Source organism: Leptodactylus fuscus, chromosome 1 (assembly GCF_031893055.1).
Source record: "Leptodactylus fuscus isolate aLepFus1 chromosome 1, aLepFus1.hap2, whole genome shotgun sequence".
In the NCBI taxonomy this organism is placed as follows: domain Eukaryota; kingdom Metazoa; phylum Chordata; class Amphibia; order Anura; family Leptodactylidae; genus Leptodactylus; species Leptodactylus fuscus.
This window is the reverse complement of record NC_134265.1, coordinates 155,186,643-155,210,625: the sequence shown is the minus strand read 5'-3', so window position 1 is coordinate 155,210,625 and position 23,983 is coordinate 155,186,643. Positions and strand designations below refer to the sequence as shown.

Here is a 23,983-nt window from a genome sequence, read left to right as displayed (position 1 = left end):
CGTAGCGTTTCTGATTCTGATAAAAATTTGAATAAAAAGTGATCAAAGCAATAACATTTCCCGAAAATGGTAGAACTAAAAAGTACACCTGGCCCCGCAAAAAAAGATGCCCTATGCATCCCCGTACACTTACGTATAAAAAAGTTACGGCCGTCGGAATATGGCGACTTTTAGAAAAAAAATTTTTTAACACAGTTTTGGATTTTTTTTAAGGGGTCAAAATGTAAATAAAACCATATAAATTTGGTATCCCTGGAACCGTACCGAAACACAGAATATAGGGGACATGTCATTTTGGCTGCACAGTGAACGCCGTAAAACCAAAGCCTGTAAGAAAGTCACAGAAATGCATTTTTTTCTTCAAATCCACCCCATTCTGAATTTTTTTCCTGCTTCCCAGTACATTATATAGAATAATTAATGGTGGCATCATGAAGAAAAATTTGTCCCGCAAAAATTAAGACCTCATATGGCTCTGGGAGCGGAGAAATAAAAAAGTTATGGGGTTTAGAAGGAGGAAAGTCAAAAACGAAAATCAAAAAATGCCATCGGCTGGAAGGGGTTAAGAATTGCATTTGGTTCATAATTGCAGTAATGCCTAGAACATGATACTATAGACTTCACCTGTATGCAAACTTCTATTAAATTGGAATTAAATTATTTACATAATAACATGTGCAACTCATAACTGCAATTAAAAATGTCTGCAACTGCAGTTTTTAAAGGGGTTGTCCGGGGAGTTAAATTTACCCTCCTTCCTCTAGCGGTTTCTTCATACTTGGGTTCTGGACTGGTTCTGACCCTTGATCATGTGATTGGAACCAACCCCCTATAGTAATTCCAGCCCTGTAGCATGGATAATTATCTGTTCTAACAGGAGAGGAGGGAGGGAGCAGAAGGAAACGGGCTGGTTCTGATTATGTAAGGGTGCATTCACGCAGAGGAAGTTGGCGCTGATTCTGCCATGACAACTCACGCCAGAATCAGTGCTGATAAAAAGACTCCCATTGACTTCAATAGGTTCCGTCTTCTGTGCGGAACACATTGAAATCAATGGGTTAAAAAGCCTCCTATTTATTTCAATGTGTTCCTCGCGGAAGACGGAACCCATTGAACTCAATGGGAGTCTTTTTTATCGGCGCCAACTTCCTCTGTGTGAATGCCCCTAACTCTGTATCAGAAGCAGCCTAAAGCCCTCGGATCCAGTTATGGAAGAACTGTTGCAGGAATGAAGTTAAATTTAACTCCCTGGGCAACCTTTTAAGATGCTTTGCTGAAAAAGCAATACAACTTGAACAGAACTGCATTGTGTGAGCCCAGCCTTGAAAGGTTCTAAAACAGTTAGTAAATTAGATTTAAAGGATGTACACTCATTTTTTGGCTCAGATTCTGCCAGAAATAATTGGATAATTTTCATTAGTTTATCTTCCCCACAGTATTTGTCATAAGTACATCTCCTGTTTACATGGAGAGATGTGCTGCCAACTAAGGCTCACACTAGCGCTCGGTCTCCATTTTCAGATACCGTCCCCCACTCTGCTTGAAAAATGAGGAGAGAAAAGTCCTGCAAGCAGGACATTTCTCTCTGCATTTTTCAGGTAGAAACCTGGGAGGTAACCGTTTTTTAAGCAGATTGGGTTTTCGGTTTATGAGTCCCCAAGCGGACCCAAAGAACGGAAACCCAAACGCTAGTGCGAACCTAGCGTCAAAATCCTTTTTAGGGCCCCTTCACACGGAGTATACGCTTGCTGATTCTGAATGTGTAAACTTTCCGAATCAGCGGCGTTAAAACAGATCCCATTGCTTTCTATGGGAGCCGGCATACGTGCGCTCCCCATAGAAATGAATGGGCTGCTTTTAAAAGCAGCCCATTCATTTCTATGGGCTGCTTCTAACTAAGCGCACAAAGTTGCTGTGAAAAGTATGAAGGAGAGTTAGAGAACCCGGAGCTAGTTATTAGACTGATGGTGTGTATTAGACTACATGAGACTACATTGTTCCTTAAACTACCAAACAAATAAGATCACAGACCATCATAGCTATCCCTTATTAGAGAATAAATGTTGTCAGAAACCCAGTCATTATTCCCTTATTTCTTACACAAAAGCAGTCAGAGACAGTGAATGTATAAGAAGATAACCCAGCCACTTTAAGGAAATCATGGCTTGTGTCTCACCTTTACAACCAGAGAGCGCGGATCTTCTGCTTTGGACATCTGGTCCTGCTGTTGTCCACTATAACGAAATCATGACTGGGTTTCTGATATTTGCCAAAACATAAAAAGTTCCTGTATCCATGGTCATAGTCACCACTAAGATGATTAGAGAAAATCTTTAAGCCTCAGTAAAACTATTATCTATATTGGTAAAACATGTTTACTATTAATTGTTTACCAATTTAAATATTGTTTTGTTTATAGGAAACCCACTTTAGTTTTGTGGATGTTCAACGATATTTTACCTTTTGTGACTTTTTTTTTATATTGATCTTATTTGATAACTTAAAAACTACTTTAATTTCAAAATGTTGACAATCTTTCTTTAAATCATTTTAAGCACTTACTGGAAGAGAAACCAAAGGGTCTCATCAATGAAGCTGCAAGGTAATATCTGTTTTAACCTATTGCTGTACATAATAAATCTGTATGGTATGGAGAACCACTGTCCAAATGAAACCACACAAAGCACTCACTGAATAGTTCTGTGCTCCTCTCTGAAGCATGGACCTCCCCTTTGCTCCACTGATGCACACAGTGTTTCTTGGAAGAACATGAGCTCACACTATCAATGAAAGGTTATTAGATTGTTCATTGACTTCTATAGATCTTTACTGATAGTTTGACCTCCTGGGTGATAGCAAATATATGTGCATATCAGTATACAGACTATTAATATAAAAAAAAGTTCTAGGTGTTGAACTAGGTCTTTGTGGAGAAACAGTCACTACATCTGGGAATGAAATCCCTGTGTGTATCAATGCTGACCATGGCGGCATATTCTCCACTACCATCAGTGGAGAAGTGTCCATGCTTGCTCACAACCATTTCCATTGAAGTCTGTGGGAGTAAAGGAAAGAACTGAGTGCTGATCACTTGATTCTTTCTGTAAGTACCATAGATTTCAGTAATTATGGCTGTGCAGAAGGTCATCCATGTCTTGATTGAACTCAGTAGAGCATGATTGTGAGCGTAAGGGGTGGGACTGGCACCTACAAGTAAATAGAGGACACAATAATGACCCCCAACATCCCATACCACATATACGGTTGGCTTTTCTTACATCGTGATGTAAACATTCAGATTGTAACTTCTCCTCCTGAAAACTGTAAAGAATTCTGGGTGCTGCTTTAGGGTGCAGCCTGGTGTTTAGGTTACCCAGTTTAACAGATATTACAACCCAATGCTTTTCTGTGCAAATTTGTCTTGCAAAAGATGTTATATAGTCTTGTTCTGAATTTCTTATGCCATGGTAACCATTCAGCAGTAGCCATTACTGTGCAGTATTTTTTGCAGTTTCATAAACAATAAAAAATGCAGACATTTATGCCATGTATGTCTTTTTCTGTGTTTATTGCAGACAAGTGGCACTAGCGGATGTAATAATTATCAACAAAACTGATTTAGTCTCCATCAAGGAACTGGAGGATGTGAAATCTGTTGTCAGGTAAATACAAAGCACTGTTTTGTACTGCATTGAGGTATCCAGTGGGGTACAAAACATAATATACATATAATGACCTAAAGTAGAACCGGCAAATTACCTTTGGGGAGGCCTAAAATGACTTTCTGACTTATATAAAATGGAAGTACATGCCAAGGCAAACCACTTTAACCCCTTCCCGACATCCGCCGTAATAGTACGGCGAATGTCGGGTGTGTAAGGCCGGGTTCACACGATGTCTTTTAGCACGTAATGTGGTACGTAGACGCCGCGGGAGCTTTTGAGGACCGTATATGCTCCCATTGTTTTCAATGGAAGCCGGTACCATATACGCGGCGCTATTTTGAAAACAATGGGAGCGTATACGGCCCGCAAAAGCTCCCGTGGCTATGAGCTGGCATATATTTCAGCAAGGGTGCGTGGCCCTCTGCTGCATTTCTGAAGAGGTGGTTCTACTAGCATTGCAGTGGATATGAAGACTATCTATACATGTATTTCTACATACACATTTTGTTAATGTCTTTTTTTTCTTTTTACTGTTTCTAAGTTTCCAATTACATTCATGAAATCTTTGAGAGAGGATGTCAGACTGATGCCTTACACCAAACTAATGCTTCCCACTGTATATATTTTGTGCATGTATTGTGATTTATATTAACCTTCATTTATTTTTCAAGGTCAATAAATGGGCTTGTGAAAATTTTGGAAACTCAAAGATCAAGGTATTATTTAATACTTACTATGTCTGCATGTTTTCTACATGATATCTGTGTTTGTGTATACTTTGTATATGTGATAAGTTCACACTCTTTTAGGTTACAATATTGGACTTTGGAAATATCCAAAGTTACATCACAATAGAACTGTATGGTAATTTAAGTTAGTTTAGTTAACCTATGAGAAATCTGAATATTGTCGCCATTCCCCCCATCTTTATTATTGGTATATGAAAGCTACCTAAAGATGAAAATGTAATGGTTAAAAGACTGTAACCCATGTATCTCAGCTTGTGTGTTTTCAGAAAGTTTATCAAGAAGTGATAGCGATGGAGAATAGTCAGGGGTTTTTGTAGTCAGGGTTTCAACCCATGAGCAATATTACACAATGTAATGTTGTGTGCTTCTGTACAACTAGATGCTGGTACAAGTTTGACTCAGGCAGGTTAGTTGCATAGATAGTGAAGGCTGGAGTTAAAAAGTTTTCTCTTTAGTAGCTGATGCAACTTTACTATAGCATCAGAATTCACATGACTCAGAATTCACATTGGGCACAGCACAAGCCAAGCCTGTAGATTTAATAATAGGTTGTATATTTGTATGAACAAAGCACAATGGCAATGTTAATCTGGTGGCATGGTAGCTATTCAAGGGTTTATTAAAATGTGCATTGTAGTCTGCTACTTCACTTTATGGAGTTTTTAATCCTGGTGCATCCTGCGTATGCATTGTCTCTAACCTGCCACTTGCTGGTAAATCAGTAACCTGCTGACATGACTTTCCTGAGTTTATATCAGTTTTTGCACTGGCTGTCATGTCCACTTACACGGCATGCTTCCATGCCGTTTTTGAGATGTTAACTTGAAATCAATTTATCCTAATGCCCCATTATCACTCTGTCAATAACATTCCCTCCCTGTTTAAGAAGTGCAAGCGGCATGAAAAGCAGTTTCTAATTATAGGAGCTGCATGTTGGGAAGTTAGAGAAGATTAGATTAGATATATGTTTGATGAGTGAAAGATATAAGAAAGCCAAATATTTATTTTTGTATGTTTGGCTTACCTGTCCGAGCATCTGTTAAAATCCTACCAACATGATGAGAAGTTGTAATACTTGTATAGCAGATCCCAGGGAGTGTTAAATCACTACTATGTTACGTGAGGTTGGAAAAAGGAAATGTTACATAGTATCTAGCTTTAGACCCTCTAAACAAATTACTATATCTCAGAAGATAACAGAAGATAAGATCATTGTAATGAATTTTAATGTTTTTTTTATTATGTTTTTATTTTTCAGAGTGGACATAACAGAGATTTTAGATTTACATGCATTTGATTGTCTATCTGCGAAAAGGTAATATATAGGAGATACTGCCGTTATAGGAGATAGTTTTGCAAAGGCTTCTCCAGGACTGTGATATTGATTGCTGTGGTTTCTTTACTACTTAACAACCACAGCACCATTCACTGTATGGTGGCTCTTCTTGGTACTGCAGTTCAGTGCCCGTATTATAGTACATATATAATGGCGCAGGTGCGCCATTCATTTGATCTATGCTTAAACCTGCCCTGTGTGTGGATCACTAGGCTGTTTCTTCATTCTTGGTCCTCAAAAACCTTCTACACCCTCTGTAAGATCACAGGAACAGAGAGTTAATCTCCAAGGTCAGTACAAAAATTCAGCGTTTACAGGGCTCCGTCAACACAACTAGGAAAACTATGGGGCATATTTGTCTTATCTTGTATGCCAGTTCTCCAGCGTTCAAGACATAAAAATTCTCAATTTTTTTGTGCAAATTGGCAGTTTATACAAAATAAAATTAATTTTTTGCTTCTGCAATGCCTCTCCCACTTATGCGCAAAGGGGGCTTGGCGAGGGTAGGCAGGGTCGGGCCATAGACCCCACCAGATTTAACATAATTTACGCTAGATTTATGGCGTAAATTATGTGGGAAATGTACGGCAGCCATGAGACTCAGAAAATCAAATTAACATACAAAGTGAGAAAAGACGAAAACGTTCAGTGATACAACCAAACTGAATGTAGCCAAGTGAAATTCCTTAACGGACAATACAAAACCTTCACGGTGGGGTTTGCAGCTAAATATTGTCTAATAGATTACGGCCATTTGAACTGTAGAATCCCCTCCGCTGCAGGGGGCTGGCACGGACTTCAGAAGGAAACATCTGCAAGGACTAAGCAGAGCTGCGAGGGGTAAATTGGTAACAGTGGGTTTAAAAGAAGGGAGGGAAAGTGTATGTGTAGACAAGCTGCTGGAGTGAATGACACTCTGCAGGAATGGAGGCAAGAAGGGTGTCAAGTTTAATCCTGGACAGCTGCTTAATCTTGAAAGGATTGCTTTAGTTCTTTTAGCCTAAATAGGTTGACAATTCTGTGCTGATGAATTTTTGTAATATAACTTTAGAAGTGGTCGGATCTACAAAGCTTTTGTAGGTTCATAGCTAGAAGTAATTATTTTTAGATTTTAGGTTTACTTTAATTTTTTTTTAATTTTATCGGCAAAATAACATTGATTGTTTTCTAGTTTGCAGGACAAGTTTTTCACTAGTGGTACTCATCCACATCTGGATAAAGTAAGTGGCATGAACAGAGTTAAAGAGGTCCTTTCACATCCTCATAGATGTGCAATATTATATACTGCTAGAAAGCAGACAGTCTGCTTTCCCTGTATCCGCCCCTGGAATGTCCTCTCTAACAGTACACATGTATGGAAGAATACAGTTGTGGGGAAGAGGGCTCACAGCCCAGCGATGATACTGAGTTGTAAGGCCCGCCCTTCTGACAGTGTAGAGATATCAGTGCCAAAATTAACCTAATCGATATCTCCAACACCAGGATGGTAGCGGTATATAAAACTGCACTTGGATGAGGATGTGAAAGGTCCTCTTTAAAGAATGGGGTGTGGATGTTTCTGAATATAGCATTATTATTTTATTATTATTATTATTATTATTATTTTACACTCATCAATACATCGACTAAGTTTTGGTTAGCCATTAAATAAAGCTCCTGTGTAGGACTTATACAAATAGCAACTTTGGATGAAGATATTATCTCATGCACTTGTGATCCATATTTAGGGATCCAAAAGTGTCTAAGGTTTTCCCACTTTCTCTAACAGGTTAGAATCTATAGTTTCTGGCTCTAAAAGAAACTTTTGTGTTTTACCTGTGTTTACCTGTTTTACAAAATGCCAGTAATAATTTCTTTGCTATTTGCAAGATCCTGTCCAGGCACTTAAAGGGGTATTCTCATAACTCTTGTTCTGCAGCCTAAAGGCTCTGTGCTCTCTTCCCTTCCTGGATATCTCGGCACATTGGTGGGCAGGGATTCACTTGCTCTGCTATCTGCTATGTTTGCAGTCAGTAATGAGGGATTGGTTGTAAATGAATTACCACAGTATAAAGCTGATGTGGAAACTGATGTAGCGGAGCTGGATTTGAGTCAGCTTGCATTACATACAGAGGTAACGGACTCCTTATCTCAGCTTTTATCAGCCAAATTCAATTAAACCGGCTGATAAGTGGAAAAGCTGAAGATAGACAGCACAGTAATCCCGGAGGTCTCACCTCCCTCCTCCCCTATCTGAGGAGCAAAGTTGCTTGTCAGCCCCTCCCTCCCCCCTGAGAGCAGGCAGCTACATCACTTGGGAAATGAGCAGATAAGCCCAGTGGCCATAGAAACGCAATGAAGTGAATAAATTAAGATAGCAGCCAAACAAAGCAGTTTTGATAAAGCAATGTATTTAGGAAAAGTCTTAAATCCACATAAACTAGCGGTATAGATAGGATGCTTTTCATGGGACAACACCTTTAAACTCTTATTAGCTGCAAATAAAGCAATGTGAATAGGCTTTCTAGATTGTAAAAGTGCTTTCTTAGTGGCATAGGAGCATACAATGGCAGCTCAGGGGACGCTTACTGAGGGATAGCAACTTTTTCTTTTTTCATTGTAATGAGACCCTATGAGGAAGCAACTCACAGCATTACACATGTGCAGATTCACATACAGCACAATGGGGAGCATTATCCTGAACTTCCTGGTCATCATACTCTTGGCCATCCCTATAGTGTTTTGCATTTACAGATGCATTGAAGTGCTAACATTATAAGTGTAACTAAACTTTCTAAAAACCTTTGATTTTTTTTATTGTGACCTGTCAGAAGACCCCACTTGTTATGGTGACATATCAAACCGACCAGAAATACGACAAAGCAAAAAAACAATACAATCTGTATTTTTATTAGATAACATAAGAGTACAGCATGCTATATAAAAGACTATGGATGATACATATAGTGAAAAAAGGGGTGGCAGACAGCACAGAGACATAGACACAGCCGAAATGTGTGGTGTCAGACCAGAGGAATACTTCAATGGGCATTAATATTATGTTTGCATTTAAAATTGACTACCTTAAGAAGGTTATACTATATGTGAAGAATACATTGTTGATTATCATAGAAAATATTTACCTATGGGCAATCACCTTTCGTGAATATAGTGGATATATTTTTTTTAACTTTGTATATGAGTTTGGTTACATTAATTTAGACTTCATATGAATTGTATTATCGCATTTATTCTTTAGTATATATGACATTTTGATATTGGTGTTTATATGGTACTTCTAACACCTTTTCTCTTGGTCCTCTTAACAGTGTAGTTTTGTCTCTGTGGTGTCTGACATCCCTGTTTTTACTTGTATGTTATCTAATAAAAATATAGATTTTATTCAATTTTTTTGTCAGTTTGATGTATCTTTATAGTTTGGTGTTTGCACACACAGAAGGGTGTGATTTAATGTTTAGGGTGTAGTTTATCTGGCAAAAGACCTTTCTTGTATTTTCATATCCGTAAGCTGTGTCATGTGGTTGGTGATTGTGTGGCCGGGGGCCATGTGTAGCATAAATGCCGGCTGAGCAAAAACCATGGTGTTTCATAATACCTGCAAAGTGGATAGGATTCTGGCTAATCGAAAAAGGTCTGTAGCGCTTATGCTGCAATTTCAAAAAACATTGTGTTGTTTTTTTTTTTTGTAAATCGCAGCATGTCAATTATAACTACTGAAACGCTGGCATTTTCCACTTAGGTATAACTGAAGCAGAAAGTCCGCAGAGAAAAACTCTGTGGACTTTCTGCGAAAAATGCTGCTGCTTGCTTCGTGGGGCCTTAACCTTATGGTGACATGTCTGTGTACCCCACCTATCGCTGAATCGAATATATAAAGAGTTTTTGGGTCTGATCGTCTCTCTTTGACTTTTGAGTGGTTTTCATGGTATAGGCTCCCTTTAAAAGAAATTTTGTCATGTAGGGGCTGTAATAGGAGTAGAAACATATCATCATGACTAGTGATGAGTCAGTAGTATTCGATCGAATACATCGCCAGCATAGGAATGCATGTAATCGGCCAGACACCAAGGGGTTAAACGATTCGATTATTCAATGTGTTTAACCCCTTGGTGTTTGGCCGATTACACGCATTCCTATGCCGGCGAGGTATTCGAACGAATACTACTCGCTCATCACTAATTGTGACCACAAACCAACGAAGCAATGCAGAGATGCCTTTTTATGAATATAAAGATCAGCCTACAAGTGCATTGGGATGGGGCTTGATGCATCAGATTTGCCTACAAGTTGCAATTGCTCCAGCTTTCCTCTGACATCATTGTCCAAAGTTACCCATTAAGTAGGTTTCTGCCGCTATTAAAGACCCTCACAAGGCACTATTGTTGGTTTGGGAAACATTTTGGACTCCCTTAAACAAACTTCCCTGTATTAACAAAGCACTGTGTGGCTTTAAAGGAAACTTCCTTCAGGCATTGAATCCAGCTCATCACTTGCTACTTACATTATAATGCCTATGATGTTTTGGTTGATTCACTTTATTTTTATCCAAGTTGAACCAGCTCCCCTCCTACTGTGTTACCCACTGGTAAGCTATTGTGAGAGCTGCTAAATCCTCTGTCTCCCTCTTCTTTGCCCTCTACTAAATTACAACAAAATGGATTTGGAAGGGGTGCACATGTTCACTATACAACTGCTCCCTACATTAGGTAACAATGTTTTGCTAACCTACCTAAATGTTTATAGTATGTATATGGACATTGTGGTAGACACAGGAGTATAGAACAAGGAAAAGTAAATTGTAACATGGTTTGTTTGGATAGGTTTATTGTGGGGCATATTTTGATATGTGCAGATTTGTGATACTGTCACTCATCACACCTGTACAAAGCTTCATTTACCCTGTGGTGACTCTGCAGGGAATTGACCAGATGCTGTGAAGTTCTCACTTACATTACAGCTGATCCCTTGGCATCACAGTGGTGGGACTTCCTGTGGCCAACTTATTATTCTGAGGTCCTTCTAACAAAAAAAATCAGATGGAGATGTGAGGGCCTTTAGAAGGTCCCCCGCATCACCATGGCTATTCATCAACACTCCATGATAACTTTACTGGGTATTGTTGGGAGACTTAGATACTAACAGATCTATTAGATGTCCCAGAATATGGCAGCTAAGGGCTTAAATAGCCACAGTTTGTGTTACCACCGCTCCCAACCATAACACAGGGTGTCAGCTGTTACAGTGCCATTATCTTGTCATAAACCACTCCTAGCCCCTGACATATTCGTACATTGTAAGAAAGAAAATGGTTGAGAGTTATAAAATCCACTGTTTAAAAATGAACAGAAATGACAAGCTGTAGATTTTAAAATCTGCACAACAGGTAAAAAAAAAAAACTGCGGAAAAAACCTCAGCATGTGCATAGGAGTTATAGAGTTTACCAGAAGAAATCCACAGCAATTTCTGTGTGTGAACTTCACCTAAAGTTGTAGTCTCAATGTGTCTTCAATTACTCATTATAGGACAATACATTCTAAGTTACCTTGGGGGTTACACAAAGTCCCAGGTTGTCTACAATGTTTTCAGTGGCTATAATTTTAAATAAAGAATAGTTAAAATCACATTGTAATATTTAACTTTGTAGCTGTAGTGTAATGTATGATGCTGGTGACAGGTCCATGTTTAGAGGTGTATGTGATATTTTCTTTATGTTTAACTACATGTTTTATCCTTTTTTTGGCTACAATGACACATTTAAAAGTAACCTAGAGTCCACTGAACTTCCTGGGCACAGATGTCTCCCCTTTTACAGCATAAAGAGGTTGTAAAGATGGATTAGCAGTAAATTGAGCACGTTCGTGTTAATATGTCTCTGATCTGTACTTAATTAACTTTGTGTTTGCCTCAATAATCCTGCTCTCTCCATGTTTCTTCACATTACCCACATCAAGACTTTGCAGACCCCATACTACTAGCCACACTTCCTTCCTTCCTTTTTTCCTTCCTTCCTTCCTTGCTTTCTCTCTCCCCCCCCCCCCCCCCTCTCTCTCTCTCTCTCTCTCTCTTTCATATTCTTTCTCTAAAAACAACTTTTTTATGCAGCAGAGAAACGTGGGTCTCTGATGTGGTTTCTCTAAACTAGTCATGCACTGCTCTATATCATCATACATTCTATCACATTAATAGCTGAGTCTGAGTGTATTTTAAAGAAAAACATTGCGCCAAAAGGTGGTGAGGATCCATTCTGTGAAATGTCAGATTGTGTTTTTAGAGGAAATGATTTTTGTTGATTTAACAGAAACCTATTTAGATAGCAGTTCTCTTGTCACTTGGAAATGCATTTGTGAGTACACGTCACTATTTACTTTAGTGCCTAACAGATTAAAAGACATAATGGCTTCAGATGAAGTGTAATGAGGGCACTATTCTCTCACTAAGGCAAATCTTTCTATAATGCCTCTTAAGGAGTACATAGAATGAGTGTGTGAACTACTGTCACAACAAGTCAATACCCTCATTGATCCTTTACAGGTCCCTAGACTGTACTAAAAGTGACACTTCTACTTCCTCATAATAAATTCACACATAGGTTAGAAGGTATGGGGAAAAACAGCTGGCTCTTCATGGGGGATCCCAAGGGAAACAGAAGGGAAAATTCATCTTGTCTTTTACTAGAAAATCTTCTGTGGTGCAGCTTCAGTGAAATGCCCACAATTATACCTGACAGGTCTTGTCACACTGTTTTCATAGAGTTCTGAATGGTCAGTCTGGTTAGTTATACAGTTAAATAGAAGCAGGGAATATATCATTTCTAAAATGTTCACAAATCTGGCAAACCTACTAGTGCATCTCAATAAATTAGAATATCATCAAAAACTTATGGACTGTTGCTCAGTAGTCAAAGGTGATTTTAGATGAAAGTAAATTTTGAATTTCATTTGGAAATCAAGATCCCAGAGTCTGGAGAAAAGTGGAGAGGCTGCAGCCAATCCAAGCTGTTTGAGGTCTAGAATGAAGTGTCCACAATCACTGATGGTTTGGTGAGCCATGTCATCTGCTGGTGTAGGTCCACTGTGTTTTATCAAGACCAAAGTCAGTGCAGCCATCTACCAGGAAATTCTAGAGCACTTCACGTTTCCCTCTGAAGCTTTTTTTCGGCCGGACACAAAGTCTTGCATGTCTGACTTTGTGTCCAGCCGAAAAAAAACAGTTTCCCCGCAGAGAGGCCGCAGGTGGACACCAGTGGTCACCTTTAAAAACTCATTCAAATGAATGGGTTTTAAAGCTGACTGCCAGGAAGCCATCCCCAGTCCAGTTTTTCGGGGCTGAGGACGGAAACCCAGCGGAGAGGCACAAGTGTGAACGCCCTCTCACAGAAGGGGACCAATTAAAACATAACCTTTATTAATAATAATAAAAGTAGAGATTGCTAATAAATAAACCCCACATCTACTAAACAAACAAAATCAACATGATAAATAAAAATGTCACTGGGGAACACAAATCCTCCATTCAAGCGATCCTCATTACACACACAAATAGAAAACCATATATTGCATACCAATAAAATGGTGAAGTGAATGATATCATATCACCACATAAATCCACAACAAATGTTGTAATGCATTTCCCTAAATATATATGGTTCATCAGGGGACAATTACTATTAATTAATTATTAAATGCATTACAACATTTGTTGTGGATTCATGTGGTGAGCCTTTTTGTAATCTGACTGCAAAAATCTGACTGCAAAAAACTCTGTGAACTAGCCCTTAAACTAGTGTTCTAAGATACACAAAAGAAAGTAACCCTATCGATAACTAATAACTCAAATCAAGCATGCTAGTAGAAGTAGTATGCCTTGGAGTTTGTGTTTAGATATCACCCATTGTCTTTGGAGTTTTTTCCCACCTCTACAGTGTATTTAATGGTCTGAAGACTTGGGATAAACATCTGTTCATGTTGCAATAAGAATCTGATATTAACTTTAATCTAACTATTGATCTCTTACCTTATTGTTGCACCTAACTGAGCAAAAATAGCAATAGCCAGCAAGTCTCATAGACTGCAGTTAGTCCTTCATATAGTGTATGTGGCTCCAGTTAAATAAAAATGTTATGTGGTTTGGAAGGTGGGAAGTCCAAAACGAACATAGAAAAAATTCCTCCAATGTGAAGTAAACTACTGGTTACTGTGATCATATCCCTGAAGAATTTGTTCAAGCCTCTATTTTCTGACATCCAGCTCTAAGCATATCTGATATTTTCCACAGAGTATTGTCACAGTGACATTTGAGGTCTTTGGAAGTGTGGATGAAGAAAGTCTACATTTATTTATACAGGTAAGATCTAACAATGCACAAGAAGGATTTGTCTTGCCTTATTTTTACTGACTCTGTCTGGATTTGCAGAATTTACTTTGGGAGAAGAATGTTAAAAATGCAAATGACGATTCCATGGAGGTGATAAGATTAAAGGTAGGTAATGTTTTTTTACTGCATTCAATGAGCAGCCACAATGACATGTCGCTTGTATTCTGTAGGACAGTATGATTTCAGGGATACCAAATTTAATGTTTAGTGTTTTTTTCCGCTGTTGCCATATGGGGAAAATATTTTTATGTTTGTAGACTGTGAATTTTCAGCCATGGGGATATATAATTTAGTTTATTTTATTTTAGATTATATTTGTTTTGGTTTATTTATTTTTTATTTCAAATCTATCGAAATGGGGTGATTTGAGTTTTTACACTTAAAAAAAATATATCGGTTTTATTAGCCTCTCTAGGGCAGAGGTTCTCAACCTTTTCAGGCAGAGTACCCCCTGGTGAGAAAATGTCCCAACCCAATACCCCCAAAGTAGTGATCACTTTTAAATGTTGATAAAATAAGACTTTTTTTTGGAGCTTTCATTAACAAATATGTAAAGGCCCTGTCAGTGCCCCCCCACTCAATATAATGGCACCACCAGTGCTTCCACATGTAGTATAATGACCCTCAAACTTCAGTGCCCCACAAGTAATATAATGACTCCCATGGTGTCCCCCACATGTTATATAATGGCCTCCACAAGTTAAATATGAACCCTCACCGTGCATACTGGCCCCCATACAGTATAATGTCCAATAGAGGCCCCTCCATCCAGTATGCCATAGTTGTCCCTCTATGCAGTATAATTTCCCATAGCGGCCTGTCCATGCAGTATAATGTCCTATAGTGGCCCCTTCATGCAGTATAATATCCCTGAGTGGCCCCTCCATGCAGTATAATGTTCCTGAGTGGCCCCTACATTAATAAAATCCTACATACATTGGGATTGTTTTACAATTTTTTGGGGGTTCAGCTGAAACTGAAATTTTGGGGGGTTTGTCACACAGGAACTACAATTATACTCTGAGGGTCTCCTCGGACCCTCAAAGTATAATTGTAGGAGGCCGTGGGGAAGTAATCAAACATAAAAATAATATTACTTACCGATCCTGGGCTCTGACGCTTCTCCCCATGCTGCTTCGGCCTACAGAGATGTCAGGCAGACATGTGACCACCTGACGCCACCTCTATAGGTTGGAGGAGCACAGGGAGCAGCGCTGGAGCCCAGGACATTTTTAATATAATTATATTAGACAGTTTATTTGTAATCACATGGCCACTTATGGCCAACTCTAACAGAAACACTTCATCAAGGACAAACCTTTTTAGACTGTATGTAAATGTGTGCGCAGCTGAATATTTTTTTGGTTTGTATGTTCATAAGCTCTCCTGTATCTATATAGGGTTTGGTGGCAATCCACAGTAAGCACCAGCAGGTGATTGTGCAAGGGGTTCATGAGCTGTACGACCTTGAAGAGACACAAGTGATGTGGGATGGAGAAAGGCTAAATCGCATGGTGTTTATAGGTAACTGCATTGCTTCTTTTGTAAAGAACTGTATATAGAAGATTTATATAATAAAAATATTCACAATCAAGTCACATTATAATGACCACCTCCTACTTTCAACATTGGCAGCGGGTAGCCCATGAAGGAAGTAACGGGTTGCGGAGTGGCTTGATGGGTATATAAGTTGTGTAATAGACTGTCTGAACAAATATCACTGGTGCTGTCATGGGTAAAAGTGATGATTTACCATAGTTGCAAGTTAGATGATTATTGTCTTTCGAGCTAAGGGTGCCAGCATTTCTGAAACGACTTAGTTTGTGAGATGATTGTATGCTGCTGTGGTGTATTGTGAGTGGACAAACTGGGAATAAGTGATGTAGTAACTGCGGAGCACCATATGCCATTGATGTCAGCCGTGAACATTGGCTACAAAGGTGTGTGCAGGTTGATCGACAAGCTATAATGAAGCAGCTTAATGTGAAAATGAATCTGGGTGCTACCAGATGTGTACATAAAACAGTTCAGTGACCCTCCTTTGGATGGGGTTCTGAAGCCAACTGATGGTCACTATGCTAGCAAAGTGCATCAGGAAAAATGGCTTCAATTTGCATGGCCATATTGGAATTGGACCACCACTGTTTGGCAGCGGGTTGCCTTCTCCAATGAGTCACATTTTCTGACTCATTGAATGGACTTTGGCTTGTCAAGTGAGAAACATTAGAGAACAAACACTCTGAAACCATTGTTGGAAGAACATAAAATGGTGCTGTTTGCATTATGGTCTAGGGAATTTTTTCATGGGATTCTCTGGGTACACTCATCCATGTGGAAAGCACTCTGAACCGATCTGGGTATTAATACATCCTTGTAGATCACGCATACCTATATATGCTGTTTGACTTTTGTGCTGTTTGGGACTGATATAATCTTTCGGCATGATAATGTGACATGTCGAATGACTAGAAGTTTAAAAAAAAAAAAAAAAAAAAAAAAAGCAAAGATCCTCAACATATAGAGATAAATATATACATCTTAATGTTTAATATTTAAGTTAAAATATTAACGTCCTATAGGACACTCAAATCGCGTAAAAAATAGAGCAATCTTACCAGTTCAAAAGATATATTAAGTGTAACGAAAGTGAGAGTAGATCACACTAAATTATCAAAGAAGTCAGAGTCCAACATCAATCCTACATTTGTCCTACCAACCCAAGAAAATTGACTCCCGCCCTGACAAGGGCAGTACCATTATTTGCCCTAAATAGTCATAAGTACACCTCCTTCCAACATGTTGCGTAACCCTGTGATGGCTACTCATCAGGGGATGTTAAAGGTTGAACTCAATCATTCCAGCTATGCTCCAATCCTGAACATAGGGGAGCTCTCAGTCTCACAGTGACTGCAAATATAAGGTAAGTACATACAAGCATGATACAGCTAAAAAGATCTCTGATACAGGCAAAGAGCAATCTATTAGCCCAGTTAGGAAAGTTGCTTGCTGTTCTGAATAATATCCCATCTATGAAAACAGAACCAGCCAGAAATAGATATACGTACATAGAAGTCTTTTCTTACATTGTAAGCTGGGAGATGTGCAGAATGTTCAGTCCAGTGCACAAAGAAAGCAGGTTTCAGACGTGTGCAGAGGCTGTGAGGTGAATCAACCTCCCCTCTGCATTCACTTTGTGCTGAGAGCAGTCCCCTCCTCTTTTCACTCATTGACGTCTTGCTTTTTTAATTGATCTATGGATGGAACTTCCCTAGTAACAGGGAGTGAACTGAAAACTAGCTAGTAGGGAGAGACATAGTGGCAGGAAATTTAGAGAAATCTTTCAAGCAAAAAGCAGCAACATTTTTAACTAACGTGCATTATGTTTTGGTCCAGAATCACATGCCCTATTAAATGAGATTATGTTGTCTGAAAATTTAAAGACCATTTTACAAATAATACATTTTGGCGCCACTGGGTATAAGATTAACTTCTCTAAGACTGGAGCCTTCTTCACTATTATGCGGCAGCCTACCTGTGCTCTGCTTTTTGGGCAGTTCTGCATACACCAAATGGGTGGAAATTGAAGAGTTGTGGCTTGTACCTTTGCATCCTAATGATTTATTGTGGGTTGGCTTCTCCCCCTACTGTGTTCCATCCACTTCGCCAGGGTTATTTGGTCTGTTTGCCATCAGCTCTTCCCCTTGGCATTGAGATGTTCCTCGGTGATTTCTTTTCTGTTCAACCTTCTCCTCCCTGAGGGACTGTCAAATACCATGGTCCATGTGTGGTTGAGAGAGGGCCTGTTCACAACTGCAGATATGGCTGACCCTGCTGCATTGGAGCATTGGATCTCCCGACAAAGGAATGGCTTCAATACCAGTAGGTGGTTAATTTTGTCCATTCATTACATGGGTCCCTGGTAGTTTCCCTCCCCACCTGATTTGAGAAGATTTTCGGAGCTGGCACCTCTACTAAGGGCCTCTTTTTCTCCATCGATCAGATACTCTCTTTCCAGGATGGCTGCCCACCCACCACCCGCTGGTAGAAGTCTAAGTGGGAGGAGGCAGTTGGCAGACGTATCTCTTTGGAGCAGTGGCGATTGTGTAGTCCTGTGCCATGTGCTCCAAGAAACTCCTGATACATTGGTATTACATCTCTGCCCTCCTCATTACTCTAAACCAATCGATTCCCTTGTTTAGAGTGCCTGTAATGCGTTTCATTTTGCCAATGAATTGGATGAACTGCATTTTTTCTAGTTGAGCAGTAGCTGGTCTTTTCATCTTGCTCACAAACAGTATTAGGTAAATGTGGACTCCTCACGGGGCCCATGTATAATAGATCCTGAGCCTTATATTAAGCTACATGGTAATGAAGCTTCTGGAGATTGAGACTCAAAGTATCCTGCATAAGTGTAGGACTCTGATCCCGCATTGGCCGTAGCTCCAAATGAGGGTTACTATCTCCCTAATAACTATCCATTACTACTATAATTTAGGTGGAAGAAGACCTCCGCTAACGGACTCAGAGTGTGATATAAAAAGGCTAAACAACAACCTTCATAAATTCTCGAAGATGCACCTTGAGTTTAAGGGAAGAATGGATGCTACTTCGAAATATTCACTCTGAGATTGAGCATTGAAAGGTGTAGACAGAGATGGTTCATATAAAATATCCTCCCCCCCCCTTCCCCACAGTCTACCCATCTCAGCCTCATTACTAGGTTCATGGTGAAGTAGAGAGGGTGGCATTGATCCCATAAGTTCCTCCAGACTGATGTTTCTTGTTAGTCACAGATAGGTTCTATAAGTTTCTCATCATTGTGACGGACCTCGGTGAGTTGTGGATGCTTGCATACCCACTCGGTTGTCTATGAGGTTCATTGCATAAGTATCTATGGGGACTGTTTATAGGTATCACTATCAGACTGCCCTCACCAGTAGCACTAACAGTAATTCTCGGTACCCAGGGTTTATTTACAGATTTTATGGATGGTTACATGCTAGGTAACGGACGTCAATGCTTTCAAATATTTTATTTTAGCAACAACATTAAAAGTTATTAGAGATGAACGAGTACTGTTGGGATCAGCCAATCCGAACAGCACGCTCGCATAGAAATGAATGGACGTAGCCGGCACGCGGGGGGTTAAGTGGCCGGCCGCCGTCAAAGCAGAAGTACCAGGTGCATCCATTCATTTCTATGGAGCGTGCTGATCCGAACAGTACTCACTCATCTCTAAAAGTTATATTTTATAGTCTTCACTACTTGTCTGTTTTCCTCTGTGATTATATGTATGTGAAACTTTGAATGGCTTTTGCCCCTCTGTGAATTCACCCTATAGTCACCAAGTTTTTGGTCATCTTGCTGCCCATAATATTGTATAAGTGATCAAAAAAGTGTGTATGCCAGAATGGTATCAATACAAAGTACAGATTGTCTGCAAAAAAACACGTTTTGTCAGTTTTTCCATCCCTTTGTTTATGTTCTAAATTTTGAATGGTGTACTGGGCATTAAAACTGACATACAGTCCTATGAAAAAGTTTAGGCACCCCTATTAATCTTAATCATTTTTAGTTCTAAATATTTTGGTGTTTGCAACAGCCATTTCAGTTTGATATATCTAATAACTGATGGACACAGTAATATTTCAGGATTGAAATGAGGTTTATTGTACTAACAGAAAATGTGCAATATGCATTAAACCAAAATTTGACCGGTGCAAAAGTATGGGCACCTCAACAGAAAAGTGACATTAATATTTAGTACATCCTCCTTTTGCAAAGATAACATCCTCTAGTCGCTTCCTGTAGCTTTTAATCAGTTCCTGGATCCTGGATGAAGGTATTTTGGACCATTCCTCTTTACAAAACAATTCAAGTTCAGTTAGGTTTGATGGTCGCCGAGCATGATGGTCGCCGAGCCCGCTTCAAATCATTCAAATTATGTTTTTCATAATTTTTTTAATACATTTTTTGGAGGCAGTGTGGCCAAATTTGTATTTTTTTTTTTTTTTTTTTATTTTTTTTTGCGGTATTCACTATCCAAGATAACATTATATTTTTATACTATGGGTTGAAATGGACTTTTCAGTACCACATATGGCCATTACTGTTATTTTATTTATTTTGAAAATTTACAAGTAGTCCCACACTGGGACTTGAACACTAGTTGGCGCTATTGTCGAATTGCCTTGTATTATAGTATGCAAAGTGAAAGTAAGAAGCCTTACTGTAAAATTTTGCTGTAAATATTTATAGAGAGGCTTGTGAGGGTGATGTTTGGGCCTTCAGTGGACCCCTCATCAATATAGCAATGCATTGGTACCCCCGCCAATGAAATCTTCACAACATACTATTACATAATTTTGCAGTAACACTAAGTCCAAAACCAACTGTGTCCCTAAGGGGTGAAATCTAGGAGTGTTATAATAATTCAGCAGTGAAGTAGAAGGAAGCCTTGCAGGTGAACTGTAACCTCTGTTTCATGACTACTACTCCAGTGACAGAATTTAGGCTTCATTTCATCATGATTATCATCACTAACAAAAACATATGAAGAGCTCAACGGAAAAATGGCCTAAGTCCAAAAATCAATATTGTGAGAAAAACTAAATTTAAAGTTTTAGCCTAAAGCAAACTGGCATTATTGTGGAATATATCTATCCAATGTAATCAGCTAATGAACACCGTTAATCCTAATCATGGGTGTACAAATTCTGACCGGGACTAAGCGAGCACGCTTATAACAAAAGTTGCACGACATCTAACAGGAGTACCTTCAAAGCTGTATAAGTTCCAAAATTTAATACAAAAATTGCATAAAAGAAATAAAGGCACATCTTAAATATGGCTTACACATCGAAGGCGCTACAGCACACGTATCTTTATGGTTGCCGCAGCAGTCGGCTTAAGTGCAATCTTATGCTAATATCGTCAAATATACCGTAAAAATTATTAAACGATGAAGAATAATAATTACCTGCCTCCCTTTTCGGCGCTAAATATGTGCAAAAGTCGATTTAGAGCCTTTTAAACAATAAGACAAAGTTTTTACACTAATATAAACAGACCGGAAGTCACGATTTCAATGAAAAAATGACCAACGAGAGTGAAGTAAGTAAGTTTGTATTGGACTTAGGCCATTATTCCATTGAATGTAAATTCTTCTGCATTGAAATATATGGACTTAGGTCATTAATCCTAGGTACCTTGTAAACCCAATGCATAGAACGAGGTACAAAGAAGCTTTCTAGGTAATAATTTGAAATATGACAAAATGTGGACTTAGGCCATTTTTCCGTTGAGCTCATATATTTTCTTTAATTTTTAGGTAGAAATCTGGACAAAGGGATTCTCAAACAGCTTTTTGAATCTGCTCTGCAAAGCTGACACTCCAATTCCTGTTGAAGAAGATTGACTGGCCTTTTCATGCAGTTCTGGTTACTTCCGTTTACACAATGCTACATTTTATCTCCAGATACGTAATATATTGTTAATATTAAATGCATAATAAATCATCTTTTCTGATAATCTTACTTCTCTAGTCATGAATGCCTCCATGACATGCAATAAGCATTTATCGCCAACTAAACATTGTGAAGTCTTATTTCATATACCTTCCATATAACATTCCTTTTGAACATTATTTAAAGACCACGGAGGCCAATCAGCGGCTTCAGCACAATGCTGGAAGACGCCACAGGAGCAGATGACGCAGGAAATGCTGGAGGACAATCAAAGCAATGAGGGATAGGGGAATATGCATATTTTTATTTATTTTTTTTATTTCCCACAGCTTATTTAACCCCTTAACGCTAAATCACGTACCTGTACGTCAGGGAATGTGGTTAGTTCCCGCATTCCCACGTACCTGTACGTGATAGAGATCGCACGGGTTCAGAAGCAGAGCCCGTGCGATCTCCACGGGAGGCCGGCTGTATCTGACAGCCAGGCTTCCCCTGTAGCAGCAGGGACGGTGATTGCACCGACCCCCCCCTGTTTAACCCTTAAGGTGCCATGATCCATAGTGATCATGGCACCCTAGGGGTTTGGCCGGGCTATAAATCATGTTGCCGGCAGCAGGAGTCTGTGTGAGCTGTAATTTACAGCTACACGCTGCTCCTTAATCCCTCCCCCCATCGGAGCGAGCTCCGATGGGGGGAGGGTTAACCCCTTGCATGCCAGGACGAGGGGAAGCTAGTCTATGCATCTGCATAGCTAGCTTCCTCTATAGACTGCAATACACGTGTATTGCAGTCTGTAGTTAGTATAGAACCAGCGATCCTCTCTGATCACTGGTTCTAGTGTGCTTGCAGCACAAATAAAACAATGTAAAAAAGTTTTTTTAAAAAAAAAAATAAAGTGTGTAAAACAAAAAAAAACAGTTACATTTCTTGTAAATCTGGAAAATCGCTGTTACCCTTGTAAGCCTTATAACGTCCAAAATAAAATTAAAATACAATCAAAAGATGATGCCGATATAAAGCAGAGATATGAGAGATAATATTTATTACTGTATTTGGGTGGTATAACTATCTGCCTGAAAAACAGAGAATTTCACATTTTGAAAATTGCAATTTTTTCCAAATTTCCATCAAATTTCCTATTTTTTTAATAAGTAAATACAAAAATATTGATTAGTGTTTACCACTAACATGAAGTATAATGTGTTACGAGAAAATAATCCCAAAATCACTTGTGTAAATTAAAGCATCTCAAAATTATTGCCATTTAAAGTGACACATGTCAATTTTGAAAAAATAGGCCTGGTCCTTAACATACATTTGGGCTGTGTCCTTAAGGGGTTAAAGGGATCCTATCAGTCAGACACAATTTTTTGTAGGTACCATGTCGGAATAGCCTTAAGAAAGGCTATTCTTCTCCTACCTTTCGTCGTCTTCTCCGCGCCGCCGTTCGACTACAATCCCGATTCTTGTCGGTATGTAAATGAGCTCTCTCGCAGTACTGGGGGCAGGCCCCAGCGCTCAGACAGCACTGGGGGCGTCCCCAATGCTGCGAGAGAACTCTCTCCAGCGCTGCCTCCTCTTCTTCAGCAGCGTCATCTTCAGCCTCTTCTTCTGGCGGTGGCTTGTAACTTCTAAGGCCTCGGGCCTTGGGTAGAGCAGGCTGCGCATGCCCACAGGCCACGATAAAATGGCTGCTTCCAATACTGTGCAAGCGGCCATTTTCTCGTGGCCTGTGGACATGCTCAGTCTGCTCTGCTCAAGGCCCAAGGCCTTAGAAGTTACAAGACACCGCCAGAAGAAGAGGCTGAATATGACGCTGCTGAAGAAGAGGAGGCCACGCTGTAGAGAGTTCTCTCACAACATTGGGCCTGAAAAGTAATTTTTGTATGGCTCAGCTTAAGGGCCTCTAACTTAATTTGAAAGGGCTCACCTCAAGGGCCACAAAAGTAATTTTTGGAGGTCTCACCACATCTAACACACATACACAATGACAGTTAAGGGTGGGGGCTGTTTGACTTCCCCCTTGCCTATGCCATCTGTGGTTGTCATGGGCAACATGATTTAAAGGGATGCATGCTAATGTTTCTTTAGCTTAAAATTTGTCTTTCTGTTCATACTAAAGTAGAGGAAAGAAGTATTTTCCCACTTTCCATAGAGGTTATATTGAGTTTGGAGTGTCTAGTTGATAGGCTGTGATAGTGGCGTAATACTGTGACTTGGGCGTGTTAGATGCCCCCAGACATGCTTCCCCTGCTGTCCCAGTTGCATTCCAGAGGTGTTGTCATCATTTCCTGAGGTGTCATAGTGGACTTGGTGGCTCCAATTGGCCGAATTTTGGTTTCCCTGAAACGAGCATGTTTTTCCCATAGACTATAATGTTATTCGATATTCGA

The 23,983-nt window shown here is 39.4% G+C and overlaps 1 protein-coding gene across 1 annotated transcript in view; it reads left to right on the top strand.

Annotated features, from left to right (window-relative positions):
- Positions 1 to 21,624, top strand: part of LOC142210096 (zinc-regulated GTPase metalloprotein activator 1B-like) — a 66,666-nt gene extending 45,042 nt beyond the window's left edge. The window contains exons 8-16 of the mRNA XM_075279128.1: positions 2,556 to 2,602; positions 3,576 to 3,662; positions 4,337 to 4,381; positions 5,673 to 5,729; positions 6,922 to 6,970; positions 14,026 to 14,094; positions 14,164 to 14,229; positions 15,525 to 15,648; positions 21,455 to 21,624. Coding sequence (XP_075135229.1) covers positions 2,556 to 2,602; positions 3,576 to 3,662; positions 4,337 to 4,381; positions 5,673 to 5,729; positions 6,922 to 6,970; positions 14,026 to 14,094; positions 14,164 to 14,229; positions 15,525 to 15,648; positions 21,455 to 21,513 — 603 coding nt within the window. The 3' untranslated portion in view covers positions 21,514 to 21,624. The remainder of the gene's footprint in view (positions 1 to 2,555; positions 2,603 to 3,575; positions 3,663 to 4,336; positions 4,382 to 5,672; positions 5,730 to 6,921; positions 6,971 to 14,025; positions 14,095 to 14,163; positions 14,230 to 15,524; positions 15,649 to 21,454) is intronic.
- Positions 21,625 to 23,983: the final 2,359 nt, after the last annotated feature.